At 43.7% G+C, this 22,468-nt stretch overlaps 1 protein-coding gene across 2 annotated transcripts; it reads right to left on the minus strand.

The window, feature by feature from the left end:
* Positions 1–1,122: 1,122 nt before the first annotated feature.
* SYT11 (synaptotagmin XI) lies at positions 1,123–22,413 on the minus strand. Of its 2 annotated transcripts, none has more exons than XM_008570831.1 (4): positions 22,145–22,413; positions 13,949–14,775; positions 4,990–5,110; positions 1,123–4,404 (listed from the first exon to the last, which is right to left on the minus strand). In XM_008570831.1, exons 1-4 carry the CDS (start codon positions 22,176–22,178, stop codon positions 4,094–4,096), a joined length of 1,293 nt encoding a protein of 430 aa, XP_008569053.1. In that variant the 5' UTR covers positions 22,179–22,413; the 3' UTR covers positions 1,123–4,093. The 2 variants fall into 2 exon arrangements, with proteins under 2 accessions (XP_008569053.1, XP_008569044.1); XM_008570822.1 differs by having other exon boundaries at positions 4,987–5,110.
* Positions 22,414–22,468: the final 55 nt, after the last annotated feature.

The following is a 22,468-nucleotide window of genomic DNA, read 5'->3' on the forward strand; positions in this document are numbered from 1 at the left end:
GCCCTATATTACACATTTTTTTTTTTTTTTTTAAAAAGATGACCGGTAAGGGGATCTTAACCCTTGACTTGGTGTTGTCAGCACCACGCTCAGCCAGTGAGCGAACCGGCCATCCCTATATGGGATCCGAACCCGTGGCCTTGGTGTTATCAGCACCGCACTCTACCGAGTGAGCCACGGGCCGGCCCTATATTACACATTTTTTACAGTAATCCTGAGTGACAAATCATGGGGAAAATATACAGGAAATAAGACTAGAAGATGAAATCGCTGTTAAGGTTTTGAAATTTTTATTTTTTTCCTTTTCCCTATTTTCCAATTTTCTTATAGTGTACTTATTATATTAGTTTTGTAGTTAAAAAATGTTTTTTTTAGGGCTGGCCAGTTAACTCAGTTGGTTAGAGTACAGCCTTATAAACCCAAGGTCCTGGGTTTGGATCCCCTTACAGGCCAGCCATACACAAAAAAAGTTTTTTAGTTCCTTCACCAAAACTTTAAAAGTGCAGGGACTGATTCTCCTGCTTCCTTTCTCTCTTCCTCTGACAGGGAATATAATTTTTTTTTTTTTTTTTTTTTTTAAAGATGACCAGTAAGGGGATCTTAACCCTTGACTTGGTGTTGTGAGCACCACGCTCAGCCAGTGAGCGAACCGGCCATCCCTATATGGGATCCGAACCCGTGGCCTTGGTGTTATCAGCACCGCACTCTCCCGAGTGAGCCACGGGCTGGCCCCGACAGGGAATATAATTACACAGAACAGAAAATATGAAAAGTGAATCATTTCAGACTTTAAGGCATGCAGAGAAATCCACAAAGAGCAGCTGCAATGGTCATATCACCCCAGTAGGTTACCCCAGAATGTTGCATTGACCTGTGTTCCTTTTCCTTCAGGGCACTTCCCAGTTTGTAATTATACATTCATTAGCGTGATTATTTGATTAATATTGTCCTCTGCTAAGCTCCCCAAGAACAGGTCTCTTTTTGTTTATTTAACTCAGGACCAGTCCTGGCAAGAACAGGACTCTTGACAGGCAACACGCCCCAAGAACATTCTTTTGGAGTCTGAGTGTTAACTTCATTCATACTCATCCAGCTTCCAAGAGAGTCATGCTGACATCACTGTGCCTATTTGATGTGAATCAGTCTTTATTTTGCACTTGTGTGGTGCATTAACAAATTCAACATACAAGATAGCATTACATAGTGTAGGTTAGCGTTACAGCATTAAGCAATTTCACACGATTCATGTTAGCTTTTTCAATTTTTTTCTTTTCTTTTTTTAAATTTGACACGTTTATTTTAGTTTTGAGTTTCATTTTTACAAGAGAAGACACAAGGTAAAGAAAGACGACCACTTTGGAGAGGGATCACGGTGAGGGCAATGTCACTGTCATGGCCATAGTAAAAGCCTTCCAAGAAAAGGGACTTGCACTATTCCTTCTCCTGAGCAAGCCACCCTTGTCCCCAAAACCAGTTCTAACTGTTTTCATATCTAGGGCTCTGTTCAGAAACATGTACATCTTGGCTGTGCTCCACTGAAAACTGAAAGAAGGAATAACTCATAAAGGGACTTCCGTCATTAAGAACAACTCTTGTCTTCCCAAAGGAATCAAGATATCCTCAGAGAAGGACTGACCCTTGGAAAATCAGAAGTGACCATTCCCTAACCTATTCCTGACCATGGTGCCTTGTGCAAAAGCTGGGATGTGACTCTCTTGTCTTTCACCTGACTCTTAGGAGGAGGCATTCCTCCTCCACCCTTATCAATTATCTCTGGAAAACACAAATGTGAAAGCCAAAGTCAGCTAAGAAACTTTGGGACAGCAAAATCAAGGGCACGATGATCCAGGATGAGATAGGTGGGAGGAACCCTGGATTGTTCACCTCTTTGCCATTTTCTGGCAAAGACACTGAGGTAGCTCCTAGGCTACAGAACTAACGGTTTCTTCCTGTCACCTCGCCACCTTCTGCTCAGTAGACCCAAAGAATGCAAGGAATAAAGCTACAAGGAGATGGGGAAGAGAGGAGTGGGGCAAGGCTGTTTTCCCAGACTTAACGTCAGGAGGAGCTACAGAGGCACACACAGCAGGGCAAAGACCAGACTATCTTCACCTGTTGCTTTGCTTTGTTTCTGGGAAGGAAACAAAAGCGGGTTGCTCAGCAATTTCTGATCTTTAGACTTTAAGGCGATGAAGAGGAACCATTTAATTTTTTTCCTAATGGGGCTTCAGAATGCTCCTGTTTCATTAACATTAAACTATCTCAAAATGCATTTTTAGAAAACAGAAATTATTTTCTTCTACGTATGATACAGTATTTACATTCCATGGGGTATAGATATGACACTAGTGGTGTGACCTCAACTGATGGTGAGATAGTGAGTCTGCTTATGGGGGATGGGGGTTGACAGGGACAAGAACAGAATGGGCTTTGTGCCTGCTCAGAGCTCTGCATTGTCAAGAATCTGGTTAAAACAAAAAAAAAGGATTGGGGGTGGGGGCAGATTGGTTTTAAATCCACAAGAGCTAAGAGACTACCAAAGGCAAGATCACCACCCTCTCCGTGGAGACTCAACTTCTCAACTCCTCAGAAGCAAGTCAGAAAGTGTCAGAAAGTGGACACTTCAATTTGAGCTAATCTTTCAGGCCCTGGGTCAAGCTGTTGTTTATTTAAGTTCCTCTTCAGGCTGGTAAAAATAAATATTGCCTATCCAATCTTATCTATTGTCAGTGAAGTCTCTATCACCTGGAGTCTCAACACTGGAGACATGGATGTACTAGGAGTAAGTATACCTGAATTCTAATCCCAGCAAGATGCTGAATCTCTCTCAATTTGTACTGCCCAGTGGCAGGAGTATTAAACTCTGTGGTTCCCCCATTCCTCCACCATGTCATGACACACTCTAAGTTCAAAGAACGACATACATTGTTTTGAGGGAGAGGATGTTCTGGAAGAATCCAAGCTATCTATATTACTCAGTCACACTGTTATTTTCTTAAGAGCTGTTATTGAAAAATTCAAGGAATAATTTATAAGAGGCTTTTTCCTTATGAAGTAAATGTAATCTCATTATAATATCTAAGCCACTTGAGAAGACCCTAAGGCTTCTCTATGGTCAGCATTTCTGGAAAAACAAAGGTCAATGTAATCCTTCAGATCTCTGATGACTTCCAACCCATCAACCAAGAAATGGCTGTCACTACCAGATGGGGAGAGGATAGTCATCTCATTTCTCCTCTCCTTGTCCTCATACCTGCAAATAGCATTTGGGATCAGCTGGATGTGTTCATTTGTACTATCCTATAGCTAAATTTGAAGTCTCCAAAGCTCCTTTTAGAGAAGTCATCTAGTTTTGTAAATCCAAGTTCTACTTGGTAAGTCTGATGTGTTCTGTGTGCTTCATCAGGGCTACCAATTAACCATAGACTGCCCTTTACAACTTCATAGCAGGAGGGCTGACAGTAAAAATACCCCCTCAGTTACTCTCTCCTGCAAACCCTGCATTATCCATCCCTCCTTTGTTTCTTGGCTTACTACAGACCTCTGGACCTTGAGCTCAGCCAAAGAGCAAAGATATAAGAGGTAATAGGGAGAAAAGATGGGGATGATGAAATCATGAGGTTTTACAAGAGCAAAATTTTCTTCTGCAGAGATGGGGAGTGGGAGTAACTCTCCAGAGAAGCCCAATAAAAAAGAGGCCAATTTCAAATAATCAGCAAATACAATTCGGCACAAAACACAATTTTCATGGATTAAAATCAGCAACTTGATATTGGCTGTTAGGCTAATTTCTTCAGTTTGATTAGACATGCAAGTATAAGGTTACATTGTTATATATAGACTTGTAAGGGTCTTTCCCTCTCTTTTTCCCCCCCCTTAAAAAAAAAAGAATTTCTAGTGCCTTGCAAAAAATCATCATTGCTAAGAACTGATCTGCGACTGTGATCATATGGGGTGTTCCTTGTGGGGTTTGTTTTGTAAGAAATTTTCTTCTACAACTAAAATGAGGTTTTGAGTCCACTTCTCTGTCATCTCTCTCCCCACTACGTCCCTCCCCAGCGTGGCCCCGGGGTTAGAGGCAAGGAGAACAGGATTAGTACTCGCTCAGACTGTGCCACTTGGCCACAGGTTTCCGGGGGCTCTCGCAGACCTCTCTCCAGTGTTCGGCACCACTGGCTGTGACACTGTGTGCCCCCAGGATCAGCCTTCCCACCACCTCATTCTTGGTGGTGCGATCAAAGTCGATGACAAGGAACTCGATGCTGATGTCAGGCAGGAGGTCAGTGGGGATGTCATAGATGAAAGACTCATTGAACACTGGGTTCAAAGTGCACTTCTTCACATGGGTCTTCTTCTTGGCAATGCGCTTTCTGCCGTAGTAGACGTTCACCTTGACATAAGGATCTGGGGCCCCCAAAGAGATAAGAAAAAAGGAGACAAGCCTATGACACAGTCCTCTCCTTTATAATGGTGGTTTCATGTTGGAAAGGAGGGGGCTCTGTTGTTTGTATCTTTGGTAGCCAGCCCCACATGGTCTTCAGTGATTGCACAATAAATGCACACTGACTATACATGTAAGTCTGCCCGCCTGGACAAGAGGTCAAGGAAACCAAGCGGGAATAGAACAGAACAGTCAGGTCTGAAAAACCCCATGACACCAGGAAGCATTTTCAAGGGCACAGGGACTAACAAATGCCTGCAGACTTTTTGAGAAGTCTCACCTAGAGCAAATGTTCAGCATCTGCATGCATATCGTTTAGGATACCTCACCAAGTGTAAAGACTATCTGTTCACCTAAAGCACCTCCCCAACTAGGGAAATCCATTGGACCTAGACATTCATCAGGAAGAGAATGTAAACAGAGAAAGGAACCGATAAAAAGGAAAAGAGGCAAGGGGTCCTGAAATGTCGGGGTGTATTTGGGCTGCAGGAAAGGAATGGGGGAGTGGTTCAGACAGTCAGAAATAGGTTGAAGTAAATAGCTGCTACCTGAGAGACCGGTGATATCCATCTTCGGCAAGTGTCTGGCTTTGAGGACTACCACTGTCATTCTCTGTGCCACAGGCTGATATGACAGAGACACCTGGAGCTCCCCTCTGCTAATGCACTTCTGTGAGGAAGAAATAGCAAGTGAGAATCCTGGCAGAGGGAGCAGGGCATGGCACAGAAAGTGTGCAGAGGAGTGGGAAGAGAGTCTGGAGGAGGACAAATGCAGGGATGAGGAGTCTATAGGAAATACGTTCATCCCCTATAAAGATGTTGCCACTCTATTTAACAGGGAGGGGGAAAGGAAGAATTATAATTATAATCCTGATGTTAAAAAAAATGGTTTGCATGGAGAGGCAGCAGGGTCTAGCATTTACAAGCATGGACTCCGAAGCCAGACTGGCCTGGATTCAAACCCTCACTGCTATTTCTTATCAATGACCTTGGATGAGTTACTCAGCATCTCTGTACTTCAGTTTCCTCATCTATAAAATGGAGATAAAAACAGTACCTACCTCATAGGATTATTAGGAGGATTAAATAAGTTCAAATCTGTAAACCCCAACAGTGCCCAGCACATAGTGTGCACTACAAAAGTGCATTCTCTCCTATTCTCTCATTTGGTTCTTGTGATTTAAAAAAAAAGTTTTAAAGACTGTACAGTGGGAGGTAGGAAAGTTGGGTTTGAATCTTAACTTTGCCACTTATTCACCACATGGCCTTGGGCATGTCCCTGAACTTTCTGGAGCCTGTTCCTCCATCTGGCAAGGTGAATATCCACACCTGTTCCACATGCCTCAGTGCTTGCACTCCACTGTCTTCTCCAGCCAAGTTGGCTTCCTCATCAACACCCTCATCTTTGTCTCCCCATCTTTAAATTCTATTCTAGGCTCTATTTTGAGCTTAAAAAAACCTCTAGTCCTCCAAGAACATTTTAAACAACATTTGGATATTCATTACATGTCAGGTGCTGGGGACCCAGAGCTGACAGGACTCCGTTCTTGCTCCCAAGGAGCTTATCATGCAGTACAAGAGGCAGAGATGTAAACAAACATGTACTGTCAGAGAAATGTCTAAGTGCTCTGGGCACCCAGCAGAGAAAGAGGCTGGCTTTGCTGGTTGATTCAAGGAAAGCTTTTCCAGCTGATATCTGAGCTGATAGAGAGTAAGAAAGCATGAGACAATGGGCAGAGAGAAGATCATGTCAGGTGTAGTGACAGAATGCTGCTATAAAAGTACTGGATCCTGAAAGGATACAGTGTGTTCAGAGAATAGTAAGAGGTGAGTGTGCCTGAAGGTGGGCTGCCTGACAGGAGGGGTAAGTCAGGAAACTGGAAAGGTGGGTGAAGCTAGGGTGAAGGGCTGGGGGGTGGGGTACTATACCTAAACAGCAGAGTCAGCATCACACAGGCAAGAGGAGTTAAGTACAGGAGTGGCAAAATTATTGGTTTATCAAAATTATTATTATTTTTGGGCCGAGCCTGTGGCGCACTCGGGAGAGTGCGGTGCTAGAAGCACAGTAGCGCTCCCGCCATGGGTTCGGATCCTATATAGGGATGGCCGGTGCACTCACTGGCTGAGCGCGGTGCGGCCGGTCTCAAAAAGGACAAAAAAAAAATTATTATTATTTTAGAGGAAGCTGGAGAATGAACTAAAGTAGAGAAAGACCAGTCAGAAAGCCCAGTTAAGAGGCTGCTGCAACAAGCTAAAGAAGAAATGACGGGCACTGGAACTAGGGATATGGCAGAGGAGAGGAGCATGGGGCGAGCTATGTCTCAGGAAGAACTGTAGGGAATTTCTAGGTTTGGGTGGATAAACGGATGTGAAGTGCAGGTTAAAGGGAAGAAAGGGAGGACTATTTCTTATGTTTCTAGCTTAGAAAGTGGGGATGAGGCTGGGAAAAGAAAAACAAAAGGAGGTGATGTTTGAGGAACTTAAGACATAATAAGTTAAATTTAGGACAAAATCATGCCCTCCATTGTGAAGCCTTATTCCTTGTATTCTTCAAAGCTGCAAAGAAATGTCACCTACTCCAGGAATTATTAGATTGAGCAAAATAGACTATACTTATCACCAGTCTCACATATCCACAAAATTGACTTATTACACAATTATTAAGTGCCAGGCACTTTGCTAGAATCCACGGCTGGAAAGCTGGATAGTGAGGAACCCTACCCTCAAGCAGCTCTCAGGCTAGTGCAGTACATGCTCGTGTATGTCTGGTACAAGAAAGAACAACAGCAGCAAATAAGCTAATTAGCTTATCAATGAAAAACAAGGAATAAACCTACTATTTTGTGCTTTTATTGTAGGACTTAAGTCATTGCAAGGAATGAAATTGTGATACTATCTCACATGGTTTAAAAAATTTTCTTGAGTCTATATTTCATAGCAAGAGCATATGGAAATGCCTCTCATAGGGCATAGAGCATGACTAAAATTTAAACCTGGCCCTTAGCTTGTGAAATTAAAGTCCAAAAGGGAATAGACTTTTTAAAAAAAGATTTTCATGGCTTTTCTCTGCTAGATTGAAGCCCCATATGTGTATTGTCAGCTCTTGATTGTATCCGTGGGAAGTACCCTTAGCCAGTTTAAAATCACAGGCTGGTTGCCCTTGCCAACCAGTATAGTTCTGGCTGTTTCTTTTTGCCACAAGTCAGAATGCGATCAGAGAATACAAACTCATTTTTGCTATTAGGCACAATCAAAAGGAAAGTAATCCCTCATGAAAAAGAAAATCAAATGCCTTCCAAAACATTCAGAACTGAGCTATCTAATACAGTAGCCACAAGCTACATGTGTATATTTAAAATTTAATTTCGTACCAACCAGCTAACAAAAAAAATTTTTTTTAATTTATCAAGCTCAAGGGTTTGGATCTCCTTACCAGCCAGCCATCAAAAAAAACGAGAAAAAAAATTTTTTTTGTTTAAATTCATTAAAATTAAATAAAACTAAAAATTTAGTTCCTTAGTCACTCTAGCCATATTTTAAGTGCTCAATAGCCAGAAGTGGCTAGTAGCTACCATACTGAACAGTGCAAATATATAACATTTCCATCATCACTGGAAAGCACTGATCTAGAAAGAATTTTTAGATTATTTTGGCCACTGCTCCCCATCACTTGCATGAAAGATAAAATGTTTACTAAGTTTAATATCTATTTCTGGGACTATCCTCAAATACTGAGTGTCTAAATACTAAATATGCAGTCTTTAAATATAATTCTAACTTTATATGCAGAAGAAGGATAGGTGGGAGGAAAAGGGAAATTTGATTTAAAAAAACAAATACTTTTTAAGAATAACATTGACTATAATGTTATAGCTTAGGTTTCTTGATTACTTTTTAAAAATCCTGTTTCCTAGATCATCCATAGAATTTTATAGCAAAATCTTCCTAATCACAATCCCCATGTCCCTTCCCTAGTTCTTTGGGAAAGTAGACAACCTCTGGTTACCCTTTTAATCATTTTCTCCCCTAAAATCACTCCTCAGACAACTGTTTTCCATCAGATTCACTCCTTCACCTTTGGTCATTTTACATGGGCAGAATGCCCAACCCCATTCAGCTGCCCCTATGTGATGCCCAAGCCTGCAGCCACATCACCACCTGAATGCCATTCCATTCTGCATTGAAGGACAGAGTTTCATGTCATTCCTTCACCCCGCCCACCCTTTCTCTTTGCACCCAATTCCCATTCCAAGTAGCACTGTCAATGGCTCTTTCTTCTGAAAAGAGCCATTGAGGGCTGGGAGCCTAGTGAGGCAAATACCCTGTTGGGGGGCAGGCAAGCAGAAGCACAAGGGAGAGAAAGGGTTTTATCCATGCCTGACAGAGCTGGGGGCTTTGCTCTCAGAGAGCAGGCCCCTTTCTCCTTCAGAGGAACAGAAGAACAGGAGCAGTGGTTCTGAAGAATACATTCAGATGAAATACTTAGGCAAGGGATAATTCTATTTCCCTATAATTAGCAGAGCTTTCAGAATGATTTTCTAGCCAGAGTCTTTGCACTAAGTGGACCATGGTACCATCAATTAACCTTTCTTGGGGCCAGAAGTCCTGAGGGCTCCCTCTACCTTAAATCACAACCATGGGAAGACAAAAGAACAAAACCTTAACGTTAAATCACATTCCTATTTCCTCCCCTCAATGCACATACGTAACAAATTTCTTTATTGTTCCTAGAAAATTGACATTCCTTTTTCTTTCTCTTTTCAGTGCTGATGGCTACATTGGATGACGACCTCTAAGGTCCTTTGTAAACCTGAGATTTTAAGAATCCTCTCATTCCCATGACCATTGTTCCAGGTCATCACCATGACCTAAAGAAATTAGGAGGGGTCTAACAACTCTCTATTATCCACTTTGTCAATCTTTGCTTTCCCATTGTGTCCTCTTTGTCCTCCAGCCCTTTCTGCACCACCTCTGTTCTCCTTGTGGGGGATTTATTATGGGAATGTAAATCACTTTAATTATCAAATGAGTAAAATATTAGAAAACAAAGCTGCCACTAAAAAAAAAAAAAAGAAATTAGTTCTTTCAAGGGTTCAGATCACTGAACTGGCCAGCTGCCAAAAAAAAAAAAATTAGTTCTAAAGTTCAATTCAAATTAAAATATACATATGTATATTTATGTATAATATATATATTAAAATTTTAAGTATATAATACATATATTAAAAAGTTCAACTCAGAGATTTTGGGCATCATAGTTTATACTGTGACTTCCTCTTACTAATAATCAAGGATTAATTTTTAATGCTTCTTATATCTCTTCGTATATTCATAAGAGCTGAGAGTGTGCTCCCAAAGTGACCCCATTAGCCTTCATGATCCAGCCTAGAGGGAGACTAAGGCCCAGAGAGGATAACTGCTTGCCCAGAGTCAGGCAGTGAAATGGACAGAGTCAAAATGATGACTAGTCCTCGGCTTCTTCAACTGGACCACACTGTAATAATGGGAAGGATAAGAGATGAATTTTCTGCTAAAGGCCAGGAAATGCAGTTAGGGCTGGGGTTGTCCATAGAAATGCAGTTCTTACCAGTCTCCACCCAGGAATCATTGGAGGAAGATAATTTGGTCCCATACTATAAGGGGATGTCTTACACGGACCAGGAAAAAAGCTCCTTACAGACAGTGTGGAATACTCCAGAGCAACTCTCGCTGCTGTTTGCCAAGGGGAGATCCAGAAAGGGCAGACTCTGCTACAGTAGGGAGGAACTGGGGTAGACATTTGGACGCTGCACTGCTAGGGAATCACAGGAATGAGTGACTAGGGAGATGACAGCTATGGCTCAGATGGAACACAGTCCCTCCCACAGGTGCTGGTTGGGGAAATGGGTTCAGGAAGCCTGGGAGGCTGAAAGGCTCTGGTGTGGGGCTGCACAGGCTCTCTGGGTGTCCTGTCTGAGACCTCTCTCAAGGGATATGTTGCTCAGGATCCTTTCCCTGGCTTATCCCCCTGAAGGAAGTTAATAAAGTGGAAAGAAACTTGGCTGTTGCCAAGAGCCCTGGCAGTTTAGCAAATGCTATTGTCTGTGCTCTCTGACCAGTACTCTGGATTTGAGGCTGTTAGGTTCCCAGCCCAAATTGGTCCCTTTCCTTGCCTGTCTCTTCCCAGCTGCAACTTGGCACAGAGCAATCCTCCACCCCCAGCCTTGGGCTGCAAGTGCATGAGCTGTCTGGAGAAGTCCAGCTGGTTGGTGGCTTCACCAAAGTTGGGGCTATAGGGAGGGGTGTGTTGGAGAGGATCCTCCTGTGAGGAGAGGTAGATGAAAGCAGGGAGTGGAGTGCTGGAGACACTGTAAAGGGAAGAGGGTTGGCAGAGCCCAGAGGAAAAGAGATGGAGAAGAGGAGAAGGGAGAGAAGGGGATAAAATAGATCACTGCTTCAGTTTCTGTCCAGGCCTTCTAACTCTAACCTCAGAAGATGCAAGAAGCCCTGCAGTGTGGGACTCTAGGATGTCTCACTGTATCTCGGCATTGAACCGGTGCCTTGGTTATGCTCAGATCAAATACTTCTAATACTTTTCACAATTCTTGGACTTCCCTGGCCCCTGTCAGGTGGATCTGAGTGTGCCCAGTGGCAGCAGCAGTTCCCTTGGACAACAGCATGACTGGGCTGGCTCAAGTGGGTGCATACTATACAGCAGAGAAGGCGAGAACACACACCCAGAGGGTGTGCTCCCTGCTGCCCCGCCCTGCAGACCTGGTGCAGTATCCTTCTTCAGTGGGCAAAGTATGTTCCTGGGGGGCCGGCCCGGTGGCACACTGCTACAGTGCGCTGCTTGGGAGCGCGGTGGCACTCCCGCCGAGGGTTTGGATCCCATGTGGAGACCGGTTCCCACTCACTGGCTGAGTGCGGGGCGGGCGCAACACCGAGGGCTACAATCCCGTTGCGGGTCAGTAAAAAAGATAAAAAGAAAAAAAAAAAAAAAGTGTGTTCCTGGGTATTCACTGCACACTCTGACCCTGCTGGCCTGGAGGCCTCTTCTGTCCAATCCTGAGCCTCCTGTCTCCCCACTGTGTCCAGTGTGGGCTTGCAGGTAGAAAAGCCATCAAGAGAGAAGAACACCACCTATTGGAAGGGATCTTTCTGGGAGATTTGCAGTTGTTTTTAGTGGCTCTGCTATGCTGAAACTTCAGCCTCCTTCTCCACTGATTCAGGCTTCCTTGTCTTCCTTCACTTTGTCAAAACATAGTATAAATATCTGCTAGCCACATATATCTCCCAGATATCAAACTTTATTTATAAAAAAAAATAATAATAATAATAATGGTCACATTTTATCGAAGGCTTACTATATGTTAGGGACTATGTAAATTCATCATCTTACTTTATTCCTATAAGAAACTGAGACTTAGAGAAGTTAAGCAGCTTGCCCAAGGTCATTTAGCTGATGGAATTTGGATTTAAATTCAAGTTTAACTTCCAAATACTTGCTATCAACCACATATGTTATACCTTGAAAAAGGAATAAAACTCTACGTTTAAAATTTCAAAAACTTGGGCCGGGGCCGGCCTGTGCCTCACTCGGTAGAGTGCGGTGTTGATAACACCAAGGCCACGGGTTCGGATCCCATATATGGGATGGCCGGTTTGCTCACTGGGTGAGCATGGTGCTGACAACACCAAGTCAAGGGTTAAGATCCCCTTACTGGTCATCTTTAAAAAAAAAAAAAAAAAACTTGGGCCGGCCTGTGGCTCACTTGGGAGAGGGCGGGGCTGATAACACCAAGGCCACAGGTTCGGATCCCATATAGGGATGGCCGGTTTGCTCACTGGGTGAGCATGGTGCTGACAACACCAAGTCAAGGGTTAAGATCCCCTTACTGGTCATCTTTAAAAAAAAAAAAAAAAAACTTGGGCCGGCCTGTGGCTCACTTGGGAGAGGGCGGGGCTGATAACACCAAGGCCACAGGTTCGGATCCCATATAGGGATGGCCGGTTTGCTCACTGGGTGAGCATGGTGCTGACAACACCAAGTCAAGGGTTAAGATCCCCTTACTGGTCATCTTTAAAAAAAAAAAAAAAAACTTCTTAAATAACACCAGCATACTCACTATATGGTATTTGCCAAAAATGTTTATCTTTATCTCCCAGTAAAGTGAAAACTCCTCAAGGGTATGTCAGGTATATTATCTCATTTGAACCTCATCACCTTGTATGAAAGGCAATATTATCAGCTCCATTTTACAAATGAGAAAATAGAGGCTTAGAAGGGTTACGTAACTCACTCATGTTGTGCAGCTAGAAAGTGGTGAGACAAAAAATGTAGTCAGGCTGTCCAATTCCAGAGCCCAAGTGCTTAACTGCCGCACTACACCACCTCCCCAAGTGTGGAAGAAATGAACTAGTGGGGTGGGGTGAGGGTATACTTCTTGTACCCCTGAAATTACATCTCAAGAGCCAATGTTGACTAGTGTGGAGAGAGGGAGAAAAGGCAGGATGGAGGGCTCTCATCCCCATTCGAATGCAAAAAGGGAGGAGAGGAGGAATGGAGAGAGAAGTATCTGTGACAAAGGTTTGGGCCTGGAAGGGTGAAACAATTCATTACATTTCATATATAAAATGGTTATAAGAAGACATGTACATTATTATGGATTGAATTGTATCCCCCTAAAGTTTAATGTGTTGGAGGCTTCTTGGTCCCCACTGTGACAGTGTTAAGAGGGTGGCAAATCCTATTATGATAACTGAAAAGTGGGGCCTTGAAGAGGTGATTAGGTTGTGAGAACCTTGCCCTAGTGAATGGATTAATCCATTGATGGCTTAATGGTGGTCATGGGCATGGTTCTGAGGACTTTAAAAGGAGGAGTGAAGAGTTAGCTCACTCTCTGCTCCACCATCTGCCATGTGAGACCCCTGCATAACTGTCACCACCAATAAGGCCTTCACCAGATGTGTTCCCAGCCTTGGAAACCATAAGCAATAAATTTTGTTTTCTTTACAAATTACCGAGTTCTAGTTATTTTTTTATAAGCAATTGAGATGGACTAATACATACATGATACTATTCATACCCCTAGGTTTGGGTTGGGAAAGGGAAACTCAGGGAAAAATTACTGAGCTATTGTCATAGTGTCTCAGCTGTGAGAAATAATTTCACTGGAGGAAAATCACACATCACTTTGGAAAAGAAATTAGCCCCCATATCCCCTACATGATGGAGGATTTAGGACTGGTGGGACAGCCTGTTCCAAGTAAGCTGGATGCAGCATCAGGATGCCAATCACTAAGTGAAATTTTAGAAGCTATCTGAACTTCTCTCATGAAGTTGCCTCTTGGAAGACACCTAATCTGCCAGACCCTGTCCTACTTTGACTGCTTTTCTTTGATAGCCAAAAGCTTCATTTCTACAGCTCCTCTTTGTCCCTCATCGTACCTCTTTCCCCTTCCATTTCTCCTGAGATATTGTCTGCCCCAACCTACCATCCCTCCCCAACACACTCTTCCTCCTCACCTGAATGTTCCTCTTGATGATGTCCCTGGTCAGTTGTACCTTGCCTGTGCTGGGGTCCACCCCAGCCAGTGGCACCATGACCTCCCCAATGACATCATCTCGGGAGAAACGGTCAAAGCTGAGGACAAGGAAGTGCAGCACCAGGTCCTGCAGCTGGCTGTAGGGGATGCCATAGAAGGTGAAGGTCTCATCAAACACAGGGTCCAGGGTCTTCCGCAGCACTCTGGTCTTCACCCGATGCCGCTTGTCAGGAAGGATAGTCATTTTTATGTAAGGGTCAGAGCCCTGGGTCTGGTCATCCATCACTGGCAGCCCATGGGCCTCCTGGATTGTCACCACCAGGGCTTTTTTTGGGAAGTTATAGTCCACTGAGAAGGTGAGGGATCCTAGCATGACATCCTCCTCTGGAGATGACGGGGAGGTGGTTTTGCTCTCCCCGGGGGTCAGGCTCATAACGGGGCTCCTCAGTTCTTCCCCATAGTCCATTTTGATAGGTAATTGATCTACACAAGATCCAGAGCTAGGCCCCCTGGGACTCTTGTCTCGGCTCAGCAAGCCAGCCTCTGCTGCGTCCACCAACAGGTTCCCACGTCCACTTTCCCTCCCAGGGCCGTCTTTGTCTCTCCGTACTTTGATGATTTTCTTCTTGTTGCTGAGGGTCTCTGGGTATATGCTGATGCCTTTAAGCATGTGAATAAACTTGTATGGTGGGTTCTTGTGCTTCTTTTCTGCCTGTTGGTGGCAGCATGTCCAGACAAAGACGGTCACCGAGACACACACCACCAGCACAGAGGCCCCAATGAGGCCAGCCACCACTGGTGACACATCTGAAGGAGGAGACCAGAGATGCATTAAGGCAGATGGACTTCAACCCCTGTCCAGAGGTCCCCTGCTCAGTGCCTCTGCTGGAGCCAAGCAAATCTGCAATCTAGCCTCCAAAGCAAAACGTGCTCATCTGGGCTTTAGAACTTCTCCCTTCTCCTGGAGCCGATCTCACCCACACTTTCCGACCAATTCATGGCTCCTCCTTCCCGCCAAACCTGGATTATCTCCTCCAGATAGGTTTCTCTGAAGTGCCCCACCTGACTCCCTGTTCTTTTCTTGACCTTCTCTCAGCACTTACAGACTTGGTTTGCTTGTATTGATTTGTGCTTTACATAGAGCTGCTCTGTAAGTGTTCTAAGGTCACATTTTTATGTGGGAACCCATTCGCTTCAACTGTTATGCAAGGGCATGAGCTGTGTCTTTGGTTTTTGGAGGATATTCCACAGCATCCAGTATGGGTTTGCAAACAGTGGGCCTATGTTGACTGACTGGCTGATTGTCAGGGTGGGGTGGAAAGATGTGGAGTTGAGTTTAGAAGGTCTTGGTAGGGTGCACAAGGGTGCTAAAAGTGGATGGGTGGTAAAAAGAAAAACTCTGCATCTACATACTTTTTAAATATGTTCCAAAATTTCAGCTGCCAGGTATTTAAAATATAAAACTTTAAATTGGAAGAAATAGGGACTGCAGAAAATGTCAGATCTTTGTTCAAATGTCACCTTCTTAGCAAGGTCTTCCCTGACTATCCTATTTAAAAATGCAACCTTTTCCACCCTTGACACCCACTCTTCCTAGCCCTGCCTAATTTTTTTCATGCCTTGTCATTATCTCTCTCTCTCTCTCACACACACACGCACACACACACGTGCATGCACACACATATAAGAAAATAATATACGATGGTACTTCAAAAAGTTCATGGAAAAATAGAATTGAAAGATAATATGGTGCTTGCTTCAGCAGCACATACTCTAAAATTGGAACAATATAGAGATTAGCAAGGCCCCTGTGCAAGGATGACATGCAAATTCGTGAAGCATTCCATTAAAAAAAAAAAAAAAGATAATATGAATCTTTCCATGAACTTTTTAAAAAAAAATTTTTCCTATGAACTTTTTGAAGTACCCTCCTATATATAAAATACATATGGGTTCAGTTCCCTGTACTGGCCAGCCACAAAAATAAACAAATAAAAATAAAATAAAATAAAATAAAATACATACACATATATAAGAATAAATATATACATGAACACCTCAAATAATTTTACTATTTATTGTTTATCTTCCCTACAATGTAAGCCTCATGAAGATAGGGATTTTTGCCTGTTTTGTCACTGTTATATCCCCAGCACTTAAACAAATAGCAGGCACTTTTTTTTTTTTTTAAAGATGACCGGTAAGGGGATCTTAACCTTGACCTGGTGTTGTCAGCACCACGCTCAGCCAGTGAGCGAATCGGCTATCCCTATATGGGATCCAAACCCGTGGCATTGGTGTTATCAGCACTGCACTCTCCCAAGTGAGCCTCGGGCTGGCCCTAGCAGGCACTTAATAAATATTTGTTGGGGGCCGGCCCGTGGCTCACTCGGGAGAGTGCGGTGCTGGTAGCACCAAGGCCCTGGGTTCGGATCCCACATAGGGATGGCCGGTTCGCTCACTGGCTGAGCGTGGTGCTGACAACACCAAGTCAAGGGTTAAGATCCCCTTACCGGTCATCTTTTTAAATAAAATAAATAAATAAATAAAAAATAAATATTTGTTGGGTGAATAAATATACAAAGAAATAGTTTTTTTTTCTCTTCCCTTCTCCTAGTCTTGTTTTTTCCCACAAAAGTTGGCCCCCTGCCTTGAATAATTAGGTTTCGGCTTCTTTCCCTTCTCAAGTTTACTGAAGCCAAATTGGGTTTAGGCCTTAAAGGTCTAGATAAGGCCTGCAGTTTTCTACCTTACTTTTTAGGGGAAGACTTGGAAGACAGGGACAATGAAGGAAATAAACGTGATCCCAGCATGTTCCAGATCCTTCTGGAACACCCTTCCATCAGCCATCTGCATAGCTCACTGCCTCACATACTACAGGCCTCTGCTCATACCTCATCTTATCAGAGAAGCATTTCCTTTCTGCCCCAAGTGAGATAATATCCCCATTACTGTTCTTTATTTTTCTTCATAGCACTTATTACCCTGTAATATATTTATTTGTCTGTCTTCCTGCATCAGATAAGCTTAATATGAACAGTGATTTTGTCTGTTTTGTTCACCACTATATCCCTAGGTCCTAGAACCATATAGCACGTAAGAAGTACTCAGTGAACAAATGAGTTAGTGAATTCAAAACAGTCTCTACAGATTAGAAAAAAAAGGATGAGGTCAATATGATTACATATACTGGATAAATGTGAATTTCTATTTGGACTTAAAAACCCATCTTTAGGCAATAACCTCACTTGGCAAGTTTGGGCAAAAATGACTTAGTAGTGTAAGTGACCATAAGCCTGGACTATAATTAGGTTAATGCCAACTTATACCATGAGCATGATGTCCAGATCACACAAGGGGTAGGTATAATTTTATCTGCACTGGCCATAACACATCAGAAGTATTCTGTGTAACACTGACAATAACAATAACTGTTATTTTTGGTGTGCACTTATGATCCTGCCAGGCATTGTGCTAGAGCTTTCTCTCTCTGAATCAAAGAACTTATTGAATAAGTACCATTAATATCCCCACTTTACATTGAGGAACTTGGGACCTCAGAAATCTTCCCAAGCCTAAATACTAGCAAATGGCATGGAATTTAAACTCTGGTCTGCTTGACACTAGAGTCCATACTCTATATTGTGGATACTTAGGATAGTAAAAGATCTGGAAACTATATCAAAGGAGGAAGAATTGAAGGAACTAGAGCTGAAGTGGTATTTCGGAATAATAACCATCTTCAATTATAATTTTTTTTTTTGGTGGCTGGCCAGTACAGGGTTTCAGTTATAATTATTTTAGGCATTTTTTTTTTTAAAAGATGACTGGTAAGGGGATCTTAACCCTTGACTTGGTGTTGTCAGCACCACGCTCAGCCAGTGAGCGAACCGGCCATCCCTATATGGGATCTGAACCCGGGGCCTTGGTGTTATCAGCACCGCACTCTACTGAGTGAGCCACGGGCTGGCCCTATTTTAGGCATTTTGATTGAAAAAGGTCTGATTTGATTTTACTTTGGATCACAGGACCAGCACCATTGTGTATAGGTTACAGAAACATGGATTTTGACTCAATGAAAAGAGTCAAACTATTATGACAACTGCCTCACAGGGGCCAGCTGGTTAGCTCAGTTGTTTAGAGCATGGTGCTGCTAACACCAAGATTCAGGGTTCAATCCCTGTACTGGTCAGCTGACCTAAAAAACAAAACAAAACAAACAACAAAAAAACACAACTGCCTCACAATGGCCCATATTGCTTCATGAGGCAGTAATTCTCCAATTGAAAAATTTCAGAGGTTGGATCGCTGCTATAGGTCAAATATGTACCCCAAAAGTTCATGTGTTGGAAACTTGATCCCCACTGTAACAGTATTAAGAGGGTGGGAAATCCAATTACAGTATTTGAAAGGTGGGGCCTTTGAGAGGTGATTGGATTGTGAATACTGTGCTCTTGTGATTGGATTAATCCATTCATGGAGTAATTAGTTACATAGGCGTGGACTGATGGCTTTATAAGGAACACATGAGAGAGCTCTTGAGATTCTTTCACCATGTGATACCCTGCATCGCCATGGGACCCTGCAGAGAGTTCCCACCCAGAAGAAGGCCCTCACCAGATGTGGTCCCTGGACTGTGGACTTCCCAGCCTGCAAAAGTGTGTGAAATAAATTTCATTTATTTATAAATTACCCAGTTTCAAGTATTCTGTTATAAACAACAGAAACAGAGTAATACAATCGCCATTGGTAGAGCATATTCTATTTATTTTTTTATTTTTTGGCAGCTGGCTGGTAAGTGGATCCGAACCCTTGACTGAGCTCTAACAGACTGAGCTAACTGGCCAGCCTTGGGTTACCAGCCCTGGGTCGGGCATATTCTAAAAGGGATTTCTTCAGTGGGGATGGACTAGATGTCTCTGAAATTCTTTCTACCTCAACATTCCTTGGTTGTATGAAAGGTGGAACTAGATAAGAAAAGAAGGGGTCACATTCTAAAATAATGTAGATAAGGAGTAAAATCATTATAACATCAAGGTCAAGGGTCTGGATCCCCATACTGGTCAGCCACCAAAAAAAAAAAAGAGTAAAATAATTCTGAACAAAATAAATCAAGGTGGCCATAGACATACTGAATAATAATGGTGTTTGGTTTCAAAGCTTTATTATTTATTTGCAGCTGGCTGGTACAGGGATCAAAACCTATATCTTAGTGTTAGCAGCACCAAGTCTCAAAGCTTTAAATGAAAAAAGAGCTTCAAGGGAGAGGTAGTCTTGGTGGTTAGCTCCTTGAGGGCAGGGAGAAACAACATCCTGTTTGTCTCTGAATCCCTCAGAGTCTCTTGCATTTAATAGGAGCTCAGTAAATATTTGTTTGAACAGCTGGCTAGACTTAATTGTCAGTCAGAATGGGCACAGTCTGAAGAAGCGGCTCTCCATTCACCATGCAGGGGCTTTCCTGCAAATTGCTTGCTACTGATTAGTAAAACTGAACATTGATTTTCTCTAAGAGAAAAGAAAATCAGAGGACTACCAAGTCAGGTATATTTTTGAGAATGATTTGAAAGGGAGATCTAAAGGCCCAGACTGGGAGACATCTAGGTCTATTTGGCCCTACAACTAATTTACTCTGTGATCTTGAGGGAACCTGTTGCTGCTTACGAGTCAACTTTTATTGTTAGAAAACGGAGGTAAGGTAGAAAAGAGAAGATAAAGGATTCACATCTTTAGAAGGATAAAGAAAAAAAAAAAAGAGAGAAACAGATGAACCCATCTGTGGATTATCTAGGTGCTCTCCCCCACCTTGTTTCCCACTTTTGCCCTTCTATCTTCATTTCACTATTTGTTAACTCCTGTCCCTCTTCCCAACACCCATGTTAGTAAACTAGAAAAATCAGAGATGTTGAAACTCAGAGCCCTGTGGCTCGCTTTAGCCACAAGCTTGTGGGAAAATGAAGTTGGAACAAATGGCTGAAGTGAGTGTTTTAAAGAAGCTGTTAAAAAAAAAAAAGCTGTAAATTGGGGTGACCTGTGCTGCTTGCTCCTTTTGTCCTCCATCGTCACGGGTAATTGAGTGTTCGCTTTTTATACCTCCCAAGTACTATAGTGCTTGAAATGAAGTACTCTGTGAAATGTGAAAAAGTCAGATGCAGCAATTCTGTATTTAGGAGACTCTCTCTGTAAGGGTCTAGAGACCTGCAAGACACATCTGGGCTATGCCCAACTCTTTCAGCCTTGGACCAGACCTGCTTATTGACACTTCCTTTTCTAAACATAGCCTTTGGCTGACAAGTAGGCCAGGGTAATACAGTGAAATGAGCCAGACATCAGTTCAAATCCTAGCACTACACTCAATAGCTTGTTTGACTTTAACCAAGTTTTTTGTTGTTGTTTTTAATCCCTCTGAGCCTCAGTTTCCTTATCTGGCAAATATATCTAACAACTACACTGGAGGGTATTTGTTAGGATTAAATAATATGCAGCATATAAAAGGCATACATAATTTATTTCCCCTTTTCCACTAATATTCCCTCTAAAGGAAATCACTATAGTGTGTTCTGCACCATGTACTTTCCCAAGGACTCTGGAACTGCATTTAGAGAAAGGAATCTGTTGGAAAGGTATAAGAAGAAAAAGAAAAAGCAGGAAGAAAATGAGTTGCTCATGCAATTACAAAAGGGATTTCTGTTTTGGAAACTTAGGACTCTAAGGATAAAGAATCAGAAGGAGAAATAGAAGAAAGAAATACAATCAAGATTTAGTCTTGAGGAATAAGTGGGAACAAGTCATTAACGGGTGTGAAGTTCTGTTGTCTGGATACTTTCCCTGATCTGATGTCCTCTTCCTTATATTAGGGGATAGAGCACATTGGGTTCTGCTTATTTCCATATACCTCTTACTTGGGAGTGAGAAAAGCCGTTTCCTAGCTGGATTGTGTCCCCACCCTAAATGCTGGAGTCCAGATGCTCAAACCTTCTGGATTGTCTGAGAAATAGAATCCCTTAAGGGGAAGGTTCTTAGGCTGGCAGCAACTTTCACTGGCTTCCCCCATCTAAACTGTAGTAGAATTGAGGGAGAAGAAGGGCAATTATATTTTATTTATTTATTTGACTAGGAAAGCATAGCACAGGAACTTTACTCCCTTAGCACATTTTGGAGAAACCCCCAAAGAGGAAAAAACTTGCTCTCCAAGCTTGTCTTTCCCATCTTCTTCCCTGTTTTCAACTCCACTTTCTGATCTAGGGAGTGTAAAACTGATCTTGGAGCCCATAGGGCTGGGTCAGGGACCAGCGGCTCCTAGATGACGTAATGCTTTCTCTAGTACACAAAGCAGCCTCCCCCGGGCTGGGCCTCTCTCGCCCCTCCCCCTCCGGCCTGATTCGCGCCCCCGCCGGCACCAGCGCGGGTGAGTCCCCCTTTTTGAAAAGCCAGCCAGGAGAAACAGGGAACAAAGGCCCCGGAAAGAGAGACTAGGCGCTGTCTGGAGGCCCAGAAATAGACATCACGTCATCCCCCAGCCCAGCAGCGCCAAGCGCCATTTGGTAGCATCAAATGGACCCCACCATTACGATGCAGAATGGAGCTTGCAGGGCTCACGTTTCGTCCCAGCTCCAGCATCCAGCTGATCGGCTTAAGGAGTGGCTTCCTTTTTGCTCCCCACCCCCGCACACCTCTTTCCCCAGAGGCCACCGCCTCCCCTGGCTGCCAGCCACAGAGCCCACAGTCTCCAAGCTGCCATCTTGATTCGCCAACCCCCTTGTCACCTCCCTCCCCCGCAACCCTTAGGAGTGGAAGGGGGAGGAAGGGGCACCGCCCTGCGTGCCCCAAGGGGCAGGACTCGGCCTACCCTACCTCTCCTCCTCCAGAAGGAGGGGTTCGCGTCCTCGGCACGCTCGCTGTTTCTCACCTCCAGCAGTGCTGACAGTGCATCATACAAGGTTTTAGCATCCTGGACTTCCCCACCCTCCGTGTGGCTCTGGCCTTGCCATTCCCTGCAGCCCATAGCTTAAGTTCAGACGCTGCCCACTGCCCGCTACCCACCACCACAGGCCCAATTCTAGCGGGCTGACACTTTGAAGGCTCTGGTCTGAGCTTCATTCCCCGCCCAGCCGTCGGACCCCCTTGGCTTTGCAACCGTTCTGACCACCTCAAGCTTAGTTTGCCCGACTCTACTTACCAAAGCTAGGTCGGATATTGGTGATCTCGGCCATGTCGTAATCAGAGGCTGTTGCTATGAATGCTTTTGCAATGGTCAGACAACTCTGGGAACTCCCGGTCAGTACCGAGGGCGCTGCTGTAGAGCTCTGGGTCAGGGGAGGGGGAAGGTATCTGGCAGACGCGACGGTCCAGTCCCTTGGTTGCTAGCTGCACTCGCCTCTTAAGATGCTCCAGGGATGCTCTGAGCTAAGGATGCAGGTGCAGTCAGACTGGTCCTGATGCGAGGTAGGCTCCGCCTTCTTCCGAATGGCCCTCGGCAGAAGACTCCGCCTCTGTCCGAAAG

This window comes from Galeopterus variegatus, unplaced genomic scaffold, assembly GCF_000696425.1.
Source record: "Galeopterus variegatus unplaced genomic scaffold, G_variegatus-3.0.2 Scaffold33, whole genome shotgun sequence".
Classification (NCBI taxonomy): Eukaryota; Metazoa; Chordata; class Mammalia; order Dermoptera; family Cynocephalidae; genus Galeopterus; species Galeopterus variegatus.

Bases quoted from the DNA above. Each gene is read 5' to 3' on its own strand.
- SYT11 (XM_008570822.1), bottom strand. From the start codon at position 22,178: ATGGCCGAGATCACCAATATCCGACCTAGCTTTG. The intron at 14,776-22,144 runs GTAAGTAGAGTC...CTCCTCCTTCAG, and splicing joins CAATATCCGACCTAGCTTTG to ATGTGTCACCAGTGGTGGCT. The intron at 5,111-13,948 runs GTGAGGAGGAAG...TCTTCCTCACAG, and splicing joins TCATCAAGAGGAACATTCAG to AAGTGCATTAGCAGAGGGGA.